The following is an 18,348-nucleotide window of genomic DNA, read 5'->3' on the forward strand; positions in this document are numbered from 1 at the left end:
GCTGCCTTTCTGATTAATGTCCTCCTTGCCCGGTCCATGACTTTTGGTGTTCGGCCGTCTCTTGGCAGGTTTGCTGTTGTGGAATGTTCTTTCCATTTGGTTATGATAGATTTGATGGTGCTCCTAGGGATCATCAAAGATTTGGATATTTTTTATAACCTAACCCTGACTTGTACTTCTCAACAACATTGTCCCTTACTTGTTTGGAGAGTTCCTTGGTCTTCATGGCAGTGTTTGGTTAGTGGTGCCCCTTGCTTAGGTGTTGCAGCCTCTGGGGTCTTTTAAAAAGGTGTGTATATGTAATGACAGATCATGTGACACTTGAATTGCACAAAGGTGAACATCATTTCACTAATTATGTGACTTCTGAAGGTAATTGGTTGCACCAGAGCTTTTTATGGGCAGCATAACAAAGGAGGTGAATACACACGCACATGCCAATTATTTTTTTATTTCTGAAAAATAGTTTTATATATATATTTTTCTACTTTTACTTCACCAATTTAGACTATTGTGTTCTGATCCATCACATATAATTCAGATTAAAAAAACCATTGAACTAAAGGCTGTAATGTAACAAAATAAGTAAAAACCAACGGGGGTGAATACTTTTGCAAGGCACTGTAAACCTAGCCTAACTTGAAAGCACTTGGCATAAAGAGGGAATGAACCAAATATAAATGTAACTATGCTGCATTTTACAGGTGTTTTTTTTTCTCTGGCTCCAATAATCTGCCATTTTAACCCATGACAGTTTCATAACTAAATAGCCTTTCGCACAAACTTGGTAAAACTCAACAATATATACCTTTTGGCTATACATTCACTCAATAATGAAAACACTCTTTACATCAGGCTTTTTCAACCAGGGTGCCCAGGCACCCTGAGGTGCCTTCAGGTCTCTTCAGAGGTGCCTTGGCAAAATGCCTAAAAATTGTATACAAGCCAGAGGGCTGATCAAGTCTGCCTATAATTGCACAAAGCCAAAAGGTTTTCATTGTGCACCATTACAACCTCCCACCTGCCAGCTTCCTAACAACAAATGATGTCATTGGTTGATAAGGATGATGTCAGGCCCCTGCACAGCATCCTTGTTTGTCCCTCCCCTACCATTCTCCATCAGCACTGGGGTCACATTAGCTGAGTGAGGAAGAAAAACTGAAGGAGACGAATACTAGTCAGTACCAATATGCACAGGTAAGTTTGCTTCGGGAAAGAATGAATCTCTTCTAATGTTGAGATCCCATGTGTGTGGATGTTGCTGCAATACGTAAAACTATTAGAATAGTTTTTTTACCTTTTAGAATGGGGTGCCTTGAGACTGTGGATAATTTTAAAGGGTGCCTTGACTGAAAAAAGATTAAGAGGCACTGCTTTACATGGCAAGAACCTTTCATAAAGGCAGTTTTATGAGCAGTATGATTTTGATACACACACTTGTGTTTTTGTGAAGTCTCTGAAGACCTTGGGGTACAATTAATGGCACATTATAACAAGAAGCTAGTTACAGTTATCTAAAACTGATCCTCCACAAAGCTAGAGAGGTGGGCTGCTTTCACTTTAGGATAGTTAAACAGCGATAAATAGAACAGAAATTAACTTACAGTGGCTATAGGTCCATCCACATGGTAATCTAGACTAAATACATCCCATCCAGTATCTCCAGGAGAAACCTAAACAGTAACAGAGATAAAAAGGTTGAAACAAACTCTCTCTGTAATTCATTTTTTAGAACAAAAACAAACATGTCAAAAGGCACAGCGGTCACTTCATGTACCCTTTCTGAAATATTTTTGTGCTTTTTAAATCAAATTGTCTACAGATGAATAAAATGAAAGAATAAGGTTAAAATTGTTTCACCATCACTGAACTGCTATTTTCCTGCAGATTCTCTCTGGAAATCCTTTCCATAGAAAAATAATAGCTCAAGAACAGAAAATGGTAGAAATAAGAACACGATTTGCTAACATTTCATTTTCATTCATTTGCTGAATGAATCTGGGAATTTAGAAAACATTTTAGCAGAGTCATTCCTTTTTGGATGAAATAGAAACCACTATTTGTTTTAGCATGTTAATTTTGAACAGATTTTTGAATGAAAGGATCTGCCTATCCATTTGGCGCTGGTATAAAAGAGTGGGCAGAAAGCCCTGAGCAGAGACCAGTGCAACATATCCACTCTACTAAACATGAAGCAGAACATTAGTGAATATGGATATTCAATTACAATATATACATAAAATGTTTTTTTGAAAATGAGAATAGAATTATCTGTAAACGAATGCGTGACAAGCAAAACCAAGAAAACATAACAATAGTATGTCTTTTGTATTCTACTCCCAATAAATTGCACCAGATGTTACTAGGTACCTAACAATTCTGTAGCTGAAATTGTGGCCAAATTGCAAAAAGAAAGAATTTCGTTTAGGGGCATAGCATTCAATGAATCTGCTTTCTTATTAGCAATGTTACTTAGCTGTATTCTAAAAACAAATTTTAAAAAATAGCTAATGTAGAAATGAAAACTTCAACACTACATTTAAGTCTAGGCATAAAAAATGCTGCTTTAGAATAAATTGTTTTGTTACTTTCATTATCTCAACGGTTTACGTGTTTAAACAACAAGTTTTTACATGGATGTTTTGTTACCGCATTGTATCATTATTATTTTACACAAAGGGACATATGTAACAAATAGCCAGTACATAGAAAAGGGACATGTTACAGGTGGAACTTTGCCATCATTTTTTTACTTAGGAGTTTTTGGCTTTCTGTCATCCTTTGCATGTTCAGCACCCAAGTATCCCCCAAGTATGAAATACATAAGGGGGGGAATGACCCAGACAACTTAAGCGCAGAGATCCCACCAACAGCCACGTTCCTGTACGGCAACCGGACGTGACGTTCACACACCACTGGAAGTGACGATCCGAGTGTTTTGAACGATCAGATCGGGGGGGGTGGGGTGACCTATAGCTTATGTCCGCCATGATGGGGTATCTCTGGCATATTCATCATATGAACGCGATTTTACCTTGCCTGTTTGTGAATATATTAACATCGGGCTATGTTTTTTAATAAATGCTTTATTTAATTTGACAATATCACACTATTTGGAGTCTTGTTTCTCCTATAATACCCACTGGGGAACGTGCACTGATGGAATTCATCTGAACCCTGTGGTGGGTAACTGCTTGATTGCCAAAACACGAGAGTGTGAAGCAAATCTTTCTGGCGAGTTTACATCCAAACTGGGGAGTGGAGACACGTTTGGTCACATGGCGTGGTGTTGGATGAAGTTATCAATTGTCGACCCATAGATTTGACCCTATCAAGTGTGATTTATGCACTTTAATATACTATGCACATTATCATTTTTTGGTGTGTTATTCAAATATCTTTGCTAGTAATCATTTACGTTTAGTGCTACTGTTTATCTGTTCTCATTTATATTTGGTAGCTTGTTTGAATACATTACAATACATTACATCACTTCCGAAGTTGTATTCTGTCGTACGAGAATTTTCGTAACTTTAACCATTTTTGATATGAGACTAGCATGCAAAAAAAACATCATGTGTACAAAACTTAACTTATGCAGAGATTCTTTATTATATCTCATACTGCTTGTTAATGTAAATCACAGGACAATGGTTTTAAGGTTTTTTTTTTAGTTTTATTTTGGTTGTGTTATAAAGAATATGCTACTTTTTGTAGAATGTAAAACAACAACCTTTTTGCATTTATTGTCTCCTAAATATTTCTGTAATTCTGCCATTGTAAAAACTGAAATAGTTTTGAGTCGACAGACTCTAAGTGACGAACAATCATTCATTCACCTGTCAGGTGGTTTGTCATGGTAACAATGCATATTTGCTGGATCACATATTAGTTTCCTATTCTATGATGGAAAATAAAATACTAGTTATATTGTTTTGTATTATTAATATATAAAATGTATAGTTCTGCCTGACTGACTTTTTCTTTTCCAGGAGAGTGCAAAGTTATTTTTTTACGATTTGCCTAACAATTCCTATGGAGGACCTGCCATGTTCATTTACTGTAAATCAGATGACAATACTAAAGTGGAATTTAGTTTATACTGCTCCAAGCTGCTACACCTATTCCAAAAACATCAAATAGAGCACTAAAACACTTACCTGTCAACCTTTGTCCTGGTCTGTGTCTGCTCTGTAAAGGCAGAGTCATTAATTGGCTGCCTTTATCCAAGCAGTCGATTAATGATGGTGTATCAGAGATGCATCAAAGAAGTAGAATTGCACAGCGTCTGGGGGACCTAGACAAAGCCTGCAAAGTCTGGCAGTATTTTCAGTGCTCAAATGGGTATTTTTAGAGTAGCTGCAGCTTTGAACAGGGGGCCTAAAGTCAATGTTTAAAACAAGGTCTAATTTAACCATAAATCATTTGTATGGTTCCCCAAATGTGCATGGCAAATGGTCAGCAATTGTAACTGAATCTAGGAGAGCCGAACCAGTCTTAAGTTGCTTGCTTTAATAAACTTGATCCAAAAAGTTTGTTTGGTTTTTTTTTAGGAAAAAAAACATATAGCCTTGTTTATTATAGCATTAATACAATCCATAATGATGTGTCTATAAATATTAGGAAAGCATCCAAAGGAAAAAAAATCTAAATTATGATATAGTGCATACACAATTTAAAGTGCTAATTGCCAAAGTGAAAATCATCCATGCTTTGTATTTCTGTTCCCAATTTTAATGTGGCAATTTTTTAGGATATAACAAAAAAAACATATGAAATTATTCAAATGCTAAATGACAAAAATATTCAAACAGCAAAGCTTTGGATAAAGAACAGGTTTAATATAATACAACAAAAACACATTTTCTGCTATTAATTTCTTCAAAACAGAATTTAAAAAAAAAAAAAAAGTGTACTCAAAAAGCTGGAGTGGCCAATTAGATGGTAAGAATGTTGTTTTTTTTTCAAATAGAAAACAAACAGGAAAAAAATCATTGACAAAGCACAGCATAAACAGCGTGCACTGGAGGCACAGGAGGGAAGCAGATTGGTCCTATGACATATCAGTCTCTTTTTTGTTACAGGCCCGCCTGAGTTATTAGCTTGCAGGCACTCTCAATAACAAGAGAGTTTCGTTTTAAAGAGGAAGCCTTGAATCGTATTTTGATTTTTACAGTGTGGATGAATGCAATAAATAATGTCTTCTTATTTCTTCTAAATGGCCCCATTTGAATCATCAAAAGAAAATTGAGGTTATTATGTGCTCTGTCTAGCAGCACTTTAGTTGCCAATTCTAAGGATGTTTGTTTATTACTTTATATTGGCAAGGGAGGTACTGCTGAATTAAACACTATAAATGTTTTAGGATGCAAGCATTTGTATGCAATTGCCTAGGTATTAGTCTAGTACATTTTCACACAGCGTAATACAAGAAAATTACATTTAATACAAGGGTATTCGCCATGACATACAGCCAATTATGCACTAAAACATACTGTTTCTGTTAGATTAATAAGAACATTCTTTACCATATTCTACTTTATAACAAATTATTTCACCAAAGTGACTATATTGATGATATTTTATATAAACTTTAGCATTTCAAATACAGCTATAGGTAATGGACTAAATAATGTAGATAAAGGCAAGGATGGGAGTATTAACAGTGAGTTGCCAGTGCACAGATACAGGCTTAAATAAAATAGGCATGCTTAACGCACCTACAGTAAATAGCAAGCTTTACTTGTTTGTGAGGGTCCCCCTCATGACAAGGTAGACCAAATCTCATGAGAAGACACTAGTGCACCGTGCTGTCATGTCATCTTGCAAAAATTTTGGGTAGCCTGCATTCTCTGGAATCTTATCCCAAGAATGGTGATGTCACCCCCTGTAGTACAAAAGCTGGGGGATAGGCAAGTAGATGAAACTTAACTCAACTTGCTAGAATACTTGAGGCTTTCCTCTGCTGCTTGCTCCAGTTTTCAGCAACCTAAATCCCAAGTGAATAGCAGCATTTTTAGCCCTAAGCTCTATGTGCACTGGAAGACAGGTCACATTAATGCCTTATTTTATTTATTTTTTGCCAGTATTGATATCACCAAGTGGTCTGAGGCAAGGGGAGCCTTATATTGGAAGACGCACTCTAGCTTCGGCTCTCCTCACTTAGAAATGCCCAACTCCATTAGTTCAGCCCCCTCTCTACTGCTCTCCAAAGTGCAGTGTCCTAGCTGCCAGTTGCCTCTGAGCCAAAGACACTGAGAAAGAAAAGAACAGTCAGTCTCTCATCCCTAACGTTGATACAATACATGGAAAACATTGCCACATTACCTCTAGAAGCCGGACATCCAATCGCTTTAGTATCTCAGGATTGTCAAACTGTGCATTGGTTGCTCTCACAGCAGTTTCAAGTATCCCTGTAAGATTATGTTGGTACAATGTAGTTGCTGGACGAACAAGTTCTGGTCTAAGATATAATAAACAGATTTAATCATTTCAATTCTGTAATATCTCATAGACACCTTCCTTAAGTGGACCTCCAAAATCCACACAATTATTAAAGGGTTACATTCACCTTTACCAAAAAGCACATTAAACTTCCCCATATGGGTATAGCAGCATAGCGTGCTAAACCTACCATCCATCCAAAGAATGTAGGCAAAGAATGTATGCCAAAACTACTTTTAAAGAGAGGCTTTTTTTAAATCAGCAATAGCCTGTGATGGCTACATCCTGCGTTATTGTAGGGATCAAGTATCAGCTGGGACCCGTGTCCCCTAGTACCACTGGAGGGAGTGTCGTCCTATCTCTTCAGGCTGCACATATGCAGTCTGTACTCTCTGCTGTTGCCTAAGATAAGCTCAGTGGCAATGACAAAAGAGAGTACATACTTTGCATGTGAGACCTGAAAAAACGAGATGGCACCCCCTTCTGTGGCACTGGAGGGTGCTGGTCCCAACTGCTGCCCTGTCCCTATAATAACTTGGGATGGAGACATCAATGGTTGTACATTTTTAAGAAGGCTTCTAATTAAATGTGGTTTTGGCCTACATTTTTTGAACTGAAAAGGAGCCCCAGCTGGAGGGTGATTTAGCACACTATGCTGCTATACCGATAAAGAACAGTATAGTCTGCTTTTTGGTAAAAGGTGAACTAACCCATACCAATGTGTTTCTCCAAATCCTCCTCAGTTCCAATCTAATACCTTATGATCCCGCCAGTGCTTGCTGTAATCCAGTATTTTCCACGACAGCCGGCTAAAAACAACTGTACTGCTCTACTGAATTTTCAGCAGCAATTTCAACCTTCCAAAGCAAGTTTCTGCATTAGTTGTACCCATAAAGTCATCATGCTGTCATCTCAGACATGAAGTTGACACCCTTTCTAAGTGGAGGTTCAGACATGTTATCTCCAATTCCTAAATCAACAGACTACACCCACCACCCAAGCACAGGATTGCTAAAGGAATTGGTGGTTACATGACCTCAACTAAAACTGAATATACAAAAAAAACATTTCTAAGGCTGTTGCTTCTCTAGAAGGGCTACTGTTATGTTTCAGTGAATATACTTTTTCTACTTTAATGTACCATATACTTGTTCTCTACTTGTACAACTGTGATATACTGTACATCTCGATGTGGGTGGCCTTTAATACACCAGGATGTAGACTGGTCTATTTTCTCCACCGAGACATGTAACCGAGTAGACGCTGGCATGTATACGAGAAACTGTACATTTGCATAAGTCCAACAATAAGTATGCATTGAAAATAGCTTATGTACCATGAACATGCATTAAAAATAAAACACGGATGTTCTCTCAACTGCTATCAAGACCAGGCTGTTACTAACCAGCACTTCCCAGACATTAGGCCAAGAGCGAAAGACTGCTTTCCAGCTAGGGCAAGTAGTTATCTGAGCTCAATCTATTGCTGTGGCCAAGAACAGTGGCACAGCTCTCTCTTTCTCGTCTCAAAGGACTCAGAGGCAGTAGTGGAAGCCATTGACCCCTGCTGCTGTCAATAAAATCCTGTATGAAGGGAGGGAGCGGGAGCCGGGCCAAGCTGCGCTGTAATAAAAGCTCAAATGCTGTCCAGCGATCAAGCCCGCATTAGTCCCCCCCAGCAAGCGACTTGCTATGACGGTACGCGAAAGGGAGCTGAAGCCAAGTGTGCCAGCAGGGGACCGCAAAAGAGGAGATTTGTGGCCGCTCTATGTAAAACCATTGCAAAGAGCAGGTAAGTATAACATGTTTACTATTTTAATTAAAAAAAAACAAAACAAAAAAAAACAAAAACAAACCTTTACAATCACTTTAAAGCGGAGCTCCACCCACCAACTTATCTGCTTCCCAAAACAGTAAAGCTGGTTATACACATCTCAAAACCTGTCCACTCCCTGCCAAAGTAGACGATATCGGAACTGTGGAAGGCGTTGCTGGCACCACCCTCGCCACGCCTCAGCTACCTTCAATCAGACTGCAGGGCTGAACAAGAGAAATCTTAAGGTGTAAAGCAAGTCTTACATCAAAGGCATGCCTCTGGTGATATAGTGGGGACGGAAAGTATTCAGACCCCCTTAAATTTTTCACTCTTTGTTATATTGCAGCCATTTGCTAAATTCATTTAAGTTCATTTTTTTCCTCATTAATGTACACACAGCACCCCATATTGACAGAAAAACACAGAATTGTTGACATTTTTGCAGATTTATTAAAAAGGAAAAACTGAAATATCACATGGTCCGTATTCAGACCCTTTGCTGTGACACTCATATATTTAACTCAGGTGCTGTCCATTTCTTCTGATCATCCTTGAGATGGTCCTACACCTTCATTTGAATCCAGCTGTGTTTGATTATACTGATTGGACTTGATTAGGAAAGCCACGCACCTGTCTATATAAGACCTTCCAGCTCACAGTGCATGTCAGAGCAAATGAGAATCATGAGTTCAAAGGAACCGCCTGAAAAGCTCAGAGACAGAATTGTGGCAAAGCAGAGATCTGGCCAAGGTTACAAAAAAATTATACTGCACTTAAGGTTCCTAAGAGCGCAGTGGCCTCCATAATCTTTAAATGGAAGACGTTTGGGACGACCAGAACCCTTCCTACAGCTGGCCGTCCTGCCAAACTGAATTATCGGGGGAGAAGAGCCTTGGTGAGAGAGGTAAAGAAGAACCCAAAGATCACTGTGGCTGAGCTCCAGAGATGCAGTCGGGAGATGGGAAAAAGTTGTAGAAAGTCAACCATCACTGCAGCCCTCCACCAGTCGGGGCTTTATGGCAGAGTGGCCCGATGGAAGCCTCTCCTCGGTGCAAGACACATGAAAGCCCGCATTGAGTTTGCTAAAAAACACCTGAAGGACTCCAAGATGGTGAGAAATAAGATTCTCTGATCTGATGAGACCAAGATAGAACATTTTGGCCTTAATTCTAAGCGGTATGTGTGGAGAAAACCAGGCACTGCTCATCACCTGTCCAATACAGTCCCAACAGTGAAGCATGGTGGTGGCAGCATCATGCTGTGGGGGTGTTTTTCAGCTGCAGGGACAGGACGACTGGTTGCAATCGAGGGAAAGATGAATGCGGCCAAGTACAGGGATATCCTGGACGAAAACCTTCTCCAGAGTGCTCAGGACCTCAGACTGGGCCGAAGGTTTACCTTCCAACAAGACAATGTCCCTAAGCACACAGCTAAAATAACGAAGGAGTGGCTTCACAACAACTCCGTGATTGTTCTTGAATAGCCCAGCCAGAGCCCTGGCTTAAACCCAATTGAGCATCTCTGGACAGACCTAAAAATGGCTGTCCACCAACGTTTACCATCCAACCTGACAGAACTGGAGAGAATCTGCAAGGAGGAATGGCTGTGGATCCCCAAATCCAGGTGTGAAAAACTTGTTGCATCTTTTTTTGAAAACGACTCATGGCTGTATTAGATCAAAAGGGTGCTTCTACTAAATACTGAGCAAAGGGTTTGAATACTTAGGACCATGTGATATTTCAGTTTTTCTTTTTTAATAAATCTGCAAAAATGTCAGCAATTCTGTGTTTTTCTGACAATATGGGGTGTGGTGTGTACATTAATCAGGAAAATGAACTTAAATGATTTTAGCAAATGGTTGCAATATAACAAAGAGTGAAAAATGTAAGGGGGTCTGAATACTTTCCGTCCCCACTGTACATCACAGTTGCCAGTCTGCTTACAGTATTGTCATCTTTCAATTCATCTTTCAAGTCCGTAAACAACTGGTGTCATAGCTGATCAGATGTCACCATGGCAACTACAGATCTAAATACAGGCTAAGGTGGAGTTATCTTCCTCTGTAAATAATAGGAGGATCTAGTTCCAATTTAATATCTATAGTTGATGTTTTATTTACTAATTACAAGCACTTAAATAATGCAGACAATTTGTACAGCTCTTTACATACTCTACATTCACAGTAGTTGCTGTCCTCAAGGACCTTACAATCTAAAGTCCCTTTCTCACATGCATACATATGTTTAGATAGCAGCCAACTAACCTACCAGCATGTCTTTGGAATAAGGGTGGAAACCCACGTAATCACAAGGACAACATACAAACTTCTGGTCGGGGATCAAACCCGGGACTCCAATACTGCAAGGCAGAAGTGCTAACCACTGTGAAATTTTTACAGTTATAAAAAAGTTACATATCTATGTTCTTAATGAAGCCAGTTTTTATATTTATTGGTGACAATGCTATTGGTGCTCCAAATATAAAGAAATGTTCAAGTTTAACTAAAAAAAAAATGTCTTACTTAAGTAAGTCCATTAGATGGCGTATAAAATCTCCCTGACCCAGCAGGAGGTAACGTCTCATGGCCTGCAAGTGCTCAAGCAAGTTGTAATTCTTGTTAAGGACATCCAGCAAATATTTGCTGGTCTCAAAATATGCAGCATCAATTTTACTCTGAAAAGCATTTTCCAGGTCTGTGAAAAGATCTGCAACTAAAGGGCATGAGAAACAAATTTAATTAATTGTGCATGGTTTATTATACACAAAAATGCATTAATTTTAAATGCCTACTATGCAGCTTTAATATATATTTAAAGAAGGAACCACAATCACAAAAAACACTGTATTTTGATGATGTAATGTAGTTAATGCTTACAACAACAGTATCCCACACATTACAATCCTTGTTTAATTTCACATGACTTTTCATTTTTCCTACAAATACATGCATACCCAGCTAACCAGTAAATCTGGCTAGAGTTAGGATCATCTATACACAGGAGAGTTCCAGGTGTTGGGTAATATAATTGCTAACAAACTAAAATTACTGTGCTATCAAAAATCAAAGGTGAAAATGTGAAACTAAGCTGCAACTTATTGTGAGATACACACAAAACATACACCTTTCAATAATTAAGTTGCGCTAGACTCCTGAATCATTGATAAATATAGTAAAAAAAAAATGAAAAATTAATATTACAAATAAAGTTCATCCAATGAAAGATGATGTGAAACTGACACACGATGCACCCAAAAAAATGTGATAGGAGAAAGATGACTTCCACCACTAAACACACTGCCGCTTACCGACTTCCAAAGATCGCCTATCACGGGAAATCACAAGCGCTTTCACCGGAGTGACGGGCTGCACTGGAAGAGTCGGCCGGCTTAATTTTTTGCTTTATATATTCTAATTGTTAGTGCAATACTTTTTTACCTATTAAATTACCACAAAGATTTTACACTATGGAAGCCTTTATTTCTTTATGTGGGTTGTGTGGCAATATGTCCCTTGGAGTGGTGCAATCCAGGAAGACGCTGTGACCATTGCTGTGTTCACTAAAGGCCCGCGCTGGGTAAAATAATTGCTACCTATAACATTCCCCACACATTCAAAGCAGGTACACTGTGAAATTGCTATTCTGAGTCCCACTAAAGTAATGAAGCAGGTTGGAAAAAGATTGTGATTATTAAACACCAATGTGGTTTACTTACATAATCTCAACCCTTTGCTAGGCACCATTATAATTTATTGTAGTAAACTGAAGGTATTTATTCATACTAAAAGTTATCTTGCGCTATGTGTCCAGTGACCACTGTCCCTGGGTCTGAAATGGAGGAAAAATCTAAGGTCTTAAATTGTCACCAGAAAAGAAATGGAAGTGAAATATTTGACTGTGGCCACCAGCTTCAGGGACAACAGAGATTATTTTGCTCACTTTGGAGAGATCTTCTCTTGATTCCTGATTTGCTTTGAAGGAGGAAGTTAAAGTGAACCGGAGCCCTGACTATGCACACTAAAACAGGTAAGTTACATATTGCAAGCAAGCAGGAAAAAGCACTAAAAAATAACCTTTTCACCTTTCAGCTTCATGTACAAGGATGGCAAGAGGCTGAAAAATTCACTAGCATAACCCCCCCCAGCATTTTCCTGTGCCATGGAAGCCATAGGTGGCACGTACTGTCAGATTTGTTTGCGCCCATACCTGTGTAAACAGCGATTTACCCGTGCATGTAGAGCGTAATTTCTGAATGAGACACTTTTGCATTTGGGAAAGATGTCATACACCCATGCTAGGTAAAAGCGATGCACAGAAAAATCAGCATTTACATGAATATAAGCGCAACATAGCCATTCACTTATATGACCAGCTGTACGCCCACAACTGTGGCTCCCCTGGGTGCGGGAAACTGCCAGGAGTCTTAAGCTAATGCATTTTTCAGTATCTCTTCACCTGCGTGAGGCCTTTTGGTTAAAGTTATTGTGGAGCTATTTGTCTTCCACTGTTGATCATAGACTGAGGTAAAGAGCCAATCAGCTGTGTGCAATCTGTAAACAAAAGCCAGTTATCGGCATTCCTTTCCTCATGCTGACAGCATGAGGAAAGGAGAAGAGAGCCGATAACCGTTTTGTGTAAAAGGGTCATGATAAGTGTCCTATCAGTGCAGTCCCAACAGCGCCCATCAGTGTTGCTAATCAGTGTCCACCAGTGCCAACAATCAGTGCCCAGTGCTACCAATCAGTGCTCATCAGTGCCTCCTCCTCAGTGTCACCTATCAGTGCCACCTATCGGTGCTGATCAGTGCCGCCTCATCAGTGTAGCCTCATTAGCACACATCAGTGAAGGAGAAAAATTACCTGTTTGCAAAATTACAAACTATGAAAATGTTTTTTTTTCTCTTTTAAATTTTGTCTTTTTTTGTTTATTTAGCAAAAAATAAAAAAACCCAGTGGTGATTAAATACCACCAAAAGAAAGCTCTATTTCTGTAAAAATAATGATAAAAATTTTGTTTGGGTACAGTTTTGCATGACCGCACAATTGTTATTCAAAATGTGACAGTGTTGAAAGCAGAAAATTGGCCTGGGCAGGAAGGGAGTAAAAGTGCCCAGTAGGCAAGTGGTTAGACTGTAAAAAAAAAAAAAAAAAAAAAAACCTGAAACCTAACTTTAGTCATTATTGTGCTCTAAGAGAACAGATAGACAATTCCCACCAGGGCTGCACTGGGAATCCTTGCTCAATGAAACTCTGACACAAAGTAAAAAGCCTAGTCATGGCAGTTTGTGATTTTCAATAAAGTTCTAACAAAAATAAGGTTACAGTACACATTAGAGACTGTGCAGTGCTACACGCTGTGTAAATAAATTGACAGGGATTTTAGCCTCTCCTTACGCGAAATTGAAAAATCTAAAATTGGCTTTATACTTTAAACATATTACAAATCTATAGAACATCTTACAATAGATAGTTTCATATAACATCAATCAAACACAAGTAGTTTTTCTATTTTAATCTCCATATTAAGCTGTTCATATAAAACATCCATGTGTAGCCATTCAAGGAATAAAAAAATAAAAAAAAGAAGAAGATTATAGTGCATTAGTGGCATTTACCATCTTTTGGTGATTCTGCAGTTTTGGCCACTGCCATCATCTTAGCTGTAGGTGTCTGATCATGACACACTTGATGCAGAAAGTTTATAGACTTCCCAATCAAAAGAACCTAGAAATTAACAGTATAAAGAATTTTCTATTAGTACCAAAATGTTGCGCGTCATATTGTTGTATCCCTGCAACTACTACGAAAAACAATTTTGACTTTTGAAGAATTCTGACTTGCTTGTAAATTCCTTGGGGAACAGTACAGGACACAGGTTGAATATTCACAGACTCATAGCGTCAGGTGATTTGACACGGACAAAGCTTTTGAGGACATGCCCCCGGCCACCTCCCCTGTAATTTTAGCTCTAAATCCTTGGTTTTGTAGCAAGCAATGCAGAGAAAAGAGGGTGGCCCGTATCCTGTACTGTATTTCAAGATATGGAATTTACTGGTAATTTAAAATTCTTCTTAGTTTACTCTTAATACAGTACAACACACAGGCTGAGTATTCATAGACCTTGAGACATCCCCATGCAACAAATGAGAAGGGTGGGCAACACCTAGGCAAACAGAACTGTGCCCTCCAACAAAATGGAAAAGACCAAGATTCAGAGTGGCGCTGCAAGAACCTTGAGACTGAAAGCGGCATCCGCATATGACTAGGTGTCCATCTGGTAAATCTTTGAAAAGTTAACAGAGGAAAGTTAGTGGCCTTACAAAGCTGGGCAAGGCAGGCCAAGGAAGTCCCCACTGACCTGGCAGAGTAGGCAGGTAAAAGCACTGGAGGAGATCCGTCCTTTAGGGCTGGTTCCCACTGGTGAGATGTCCGACATCAGATGTCATTCGCACTGCACTGCAGTGCAAATCACATGTGATCTCTGTGTGATTTCAGCCATACAGATAGCATGGCTGAATTTGTATCGCATTCAGACCAAACTCACACAGGACCCTTTTTTTGGTCCGCAGCAGAATCGGATCGCATGGGTTTTCACACCCATGCGATCCGATTCCTGTCTGAGGGTGTCATTAACTTTCAATTGACACTCCCAGCAGTTTGCATAGGGCAGTGTGAACTGCCACCAGGAGACATGTGATATGGTAACCCGCAGTGGATTCGTAGGGTTCCTGCATCGCAGTGTGAACCGAGCCTTACAGTAATATTAAAGTTTCCTTTTTTTTTGTTTAAAAATAACAAACATGTTTTACTTACCTGCTCTGTGTACTGGTTTTGCGCAGAGCAGCCCAGATCCTCCTCTTCTCGGGGTCCCTCACCGGCGCACCTGGCCCCTGCTTCCTGCCCCCACTGCAAGCAGCTTGTTATGGGGGCACCCGAGCCGCTGTTCTGTGTGTCCATATAGACACGGCGCCACAGCTTGGCCCTGCCCCCTCTCTCCTCATTGGCTCACTGACTTTGATTAACAGCATCAGTAGCCAATGGCGCCCACTGCTGTCTCAGCCAATGAGGAAGGAGAATCCTGGACAGCAAAGGCTCTTGTACAATTTCGATGGATCAAGAGGGTGCTCAAGTAAGTATTAAGGGGGCTGCTGTACACAGGTTTTTTTGACCTAATGCATAGAATGCAGTAAGATAAAAAAAAAAACCTTCTGCCTTTAGAACCACTTTAATACTGTTTTAAGGTGAAGTTTTGGTCAAGTCCTTATTGTAAGAAGGCAAGAATAGGCTAGCACAGAGTAATCTCTGGTACTGAAGATGCCTGTGTTCATACCAGGCAAAGAAGGATTTCCAGGTAGGACAATAGATTTTTCTGCAAGATGCTTTTCTTGCTTTAAAGCGGAGTTGCACCTTAAGTGCTGGTGACCCCCAGACATGCGTAATTTTTTTTTTGGGGGGGGGGGGGATACCCTGTTTTGATGGGCACCCAGCTCCCACTACCTCTACAGGCGCCGGAAGGATCACCTCGCCCCACTCCCTCCTGGCAATCTTCTGGGACACGTCACAGGTCCCAGAAGATTGCCCAGCCAATCACAGCGCGGCTTGCGCATGCTCAGTCCATGCTCAGCTGTGAAGCCAAAGCTGGGCGACTACAGTAAGAATGCCGGCGCTGTGGAGAGGAGTGGGGCTTCATACGCCTGCATCACTGGACCGTGGGACAGGTTAGTGTCTGATAATTAAAAGTCAGCAGCTACACTTTTTGTAGCTGCTGACTTTTACATGGGTGGAACCCTGCTTTAAGCAAGGTAGGGATGACAGACTCAGAGGCCCCTCTGTCTCTTACAACCTGGGATTCAGCAATTATGCCAATAAAGCCAGTGACTGAGAGGCATGATGTAATAAATGACATGTAAAATTCATAATTTTTTTGCTAGAAAATGACAGAGACCCGAAACATTATATATGTTTTTTTTTTAGCAAAGATCCTAGAGAATACAATGGCGGTCGTTGCAACTTTTTATCTCGCACGGTAATTTTGCAGCAATTTTTCCTACACTTTTTTTTTGGAAAAAAACTGTTTCATGATTTAAAAAAATAAACATTAAAGTTAGCCCAATTTTTTTGCATAATGTGAAAGATGAAGTTACACTGAGTAAATAGATACCTAACATGTCACGCTTCAAAATTGCACACGCTCATGGAATGGCGCCAAACTTTGGTACTTAAAAATCCCCATAGGGGATGCGTTTAAATTTTTACTGGTTACATGTTTTGAGTTACAGAGGAGGTCTAGGGCTAGAATTATTGCTCTCACTCTAACGTTCGCGGCGATACCTCACAAGCGTGGTTTGAACACCGTTTTCATATGTGGGCGGGACTTGCGTATGCGTTCACTTCTGCGTGCGAGCACACGGGGACAGGGGGCGCTTTAATTTTTTTTTTTTGTTAATTTTACTTTTCTTTTTTTAGTTTGACACTTTTAAAAACGAAAAAAAACTTTGATCATTTTTATTCCTATTACAAGGAATGTAAACATCCCTTGTAATAGGAATATGGCATGATCGGTCCTCTTTACAGTGAGATATGGGGTCAATAAGACCTCACATCTCACCTGTAGGCTGGGAAGCCTGAAATAAATAAAAAGAACCGATCACAGATTCCCAGCCAAGGCGGCGCCAGTTGTTTGAATGCAGAGGCCGGATGTGACGTTGTAACATCGCATCCGGCCTCCGAACGATCATAGAGACTCCGCCGACCATCTGGTCTGCCGGAAATCCCTATGATCACCATCCGGAGCCAGCGGATCCTGTCTCCGACTCACCGATGGAATCGGTGAGTCGGTAGAAGCACCGGAGGGTGTAGGGAATCGCCGGCTGAAACTGCAGACATCATTCAGATATACCCGCTTAAAATCAAGGACGTTATATGACATATCTTGGGCGGGAAGAGGTTAAACTGATCTGTACTTGCATGGGCACTAGAGAATAATGAATTCATAAATTGTCAAATCTAACTTTATTATTACAGGTACTTATATAGCGCCATCAATTTACACAGTGCTTGACATATATATTGTACGTTCGCATCAGTCCGTTCCCTTAAAGAGCTTACAATTTAAAGCGGAGTTCCACCCAAAAGTGGAACCTCCACTTATATGCTTGCTTCCCCCTGCGGTGCCACATTTGGCACCTTTCAGGGGAGGGGGGGGGGGGGGGCCAGGGACCTTTTTTTGGCAGGTCCCCGTCCCCACTTCTGGGAAACAGTGCCATCCCACGGAAGCTCGGTCCCCCTCCTCCTTCCTCTGCCGCCTGGCCAATTAGAAAACGCAACGTGCTTCGAGCATGTGCAGTAGAGAACAGGCCGTGAAGCCAAAGTGCTTCACTGCCCATTTCTCCTAGTGGAGATGGCGGCGGCAGCACCCGACAGCCGATGTGAAAATCTGCTGGGGTACCGACATTGCAGGCTCCCTGGACAGGTGAGTGTCCATATATTAAAAGTCAGCAGCTACAGTATTTGTAGCTGCTGACTTTTATTCCCCTTTTTTTCCCCAGGCGGAACTCCCCTTTAAGGTCCCTAACTCACATTCATATACTAGGGCCAATTTAGACAGGATCCAATTAACCTACTAGTATGTCTTTGGAGTGTGGGAGGAAACCGGAGTACCTGAAGGAATCCTGCACAGGGAGAACATGCAAACTCCAGGCAGGTAGTGTAGGGGTTGGGATTCAAACCAACCCTAGTGCTGCAGAAGTGCTAACCACTACACCACTGTGCTGCCCTTGTGACTTTACAAGGGCAATCTGCAATTTTCATTTAACGATAAAGCGGAACTAAAGTTAGAAAATAAAAAATTGGAAACAGACAGGGTCTTTACTACAGAAGAGATATTGCATTAAGATACACTTACAGTACTTGCCTGTTCACGATCGCCTGCAGAATGCACACTGCCTGCCTGCTTGCTGGGATGACTTCACTCCTACGCATGCACTGGAGTAATGTCATCCCATGCTGGTCAATCAAGACAGCCAAAGACTAGCACCTGAAAGAAGCTGGGAAGAAGGAGCTGGCACAGGCGAAGGACTTTTTGGGCATCA

The 18,348-nt window shown here is 40.4% G+C and overlaps 1 protein-coding gene across 1 annotated transcript in view; it reads right to left on the reverse strand.

The window, feature by feature from the left end:
- TUBGCP3 (tubulin gamma complex component 3) overlaps positions 1-18,348 on the reverse strand; it is a 179,763-nt gene that overhangs the window by 79,604 nt on the left and 81,811 nt on the right. Inside the window, exons 13-16 of the mRNA XM_073614518.1 lie at positions 13,873-13,981; positions 10,781-10,970; positions 6,328-6,463; positions 1,605-1,673 (exon numbers count right to left, since the gene is read on the reverse strand). Coding sequence (XP_073470619.1) covers positions 1,605-1,673; positions 6,328-6,463; positions 10,781-10,970; positions 13,873-13,981 — 504 coding nt within the window. The remainder of the gene's footprint in view (positions 1-1,604; positions 1,674-6,327; positions 6,464-10,780; positions 10,971-13,872; positions 13,982-18,348) is intronic.

Source organism: Aquarana catesbeiana, linkage group LG02, assembly GCF_042186555.1.
Source record: "Aquarana catesbeiana isolate 2022-GZ linkage group LG02, ASM4218655v1, whole genome shotgun sequence".
Taxonomy (NCBI): domain Eukaryota; kingdom Metazoa; phylum Chordata; class Amphibia; order Anura; family Ranidae; genus Aquarana; species Aquarana catesbeiana.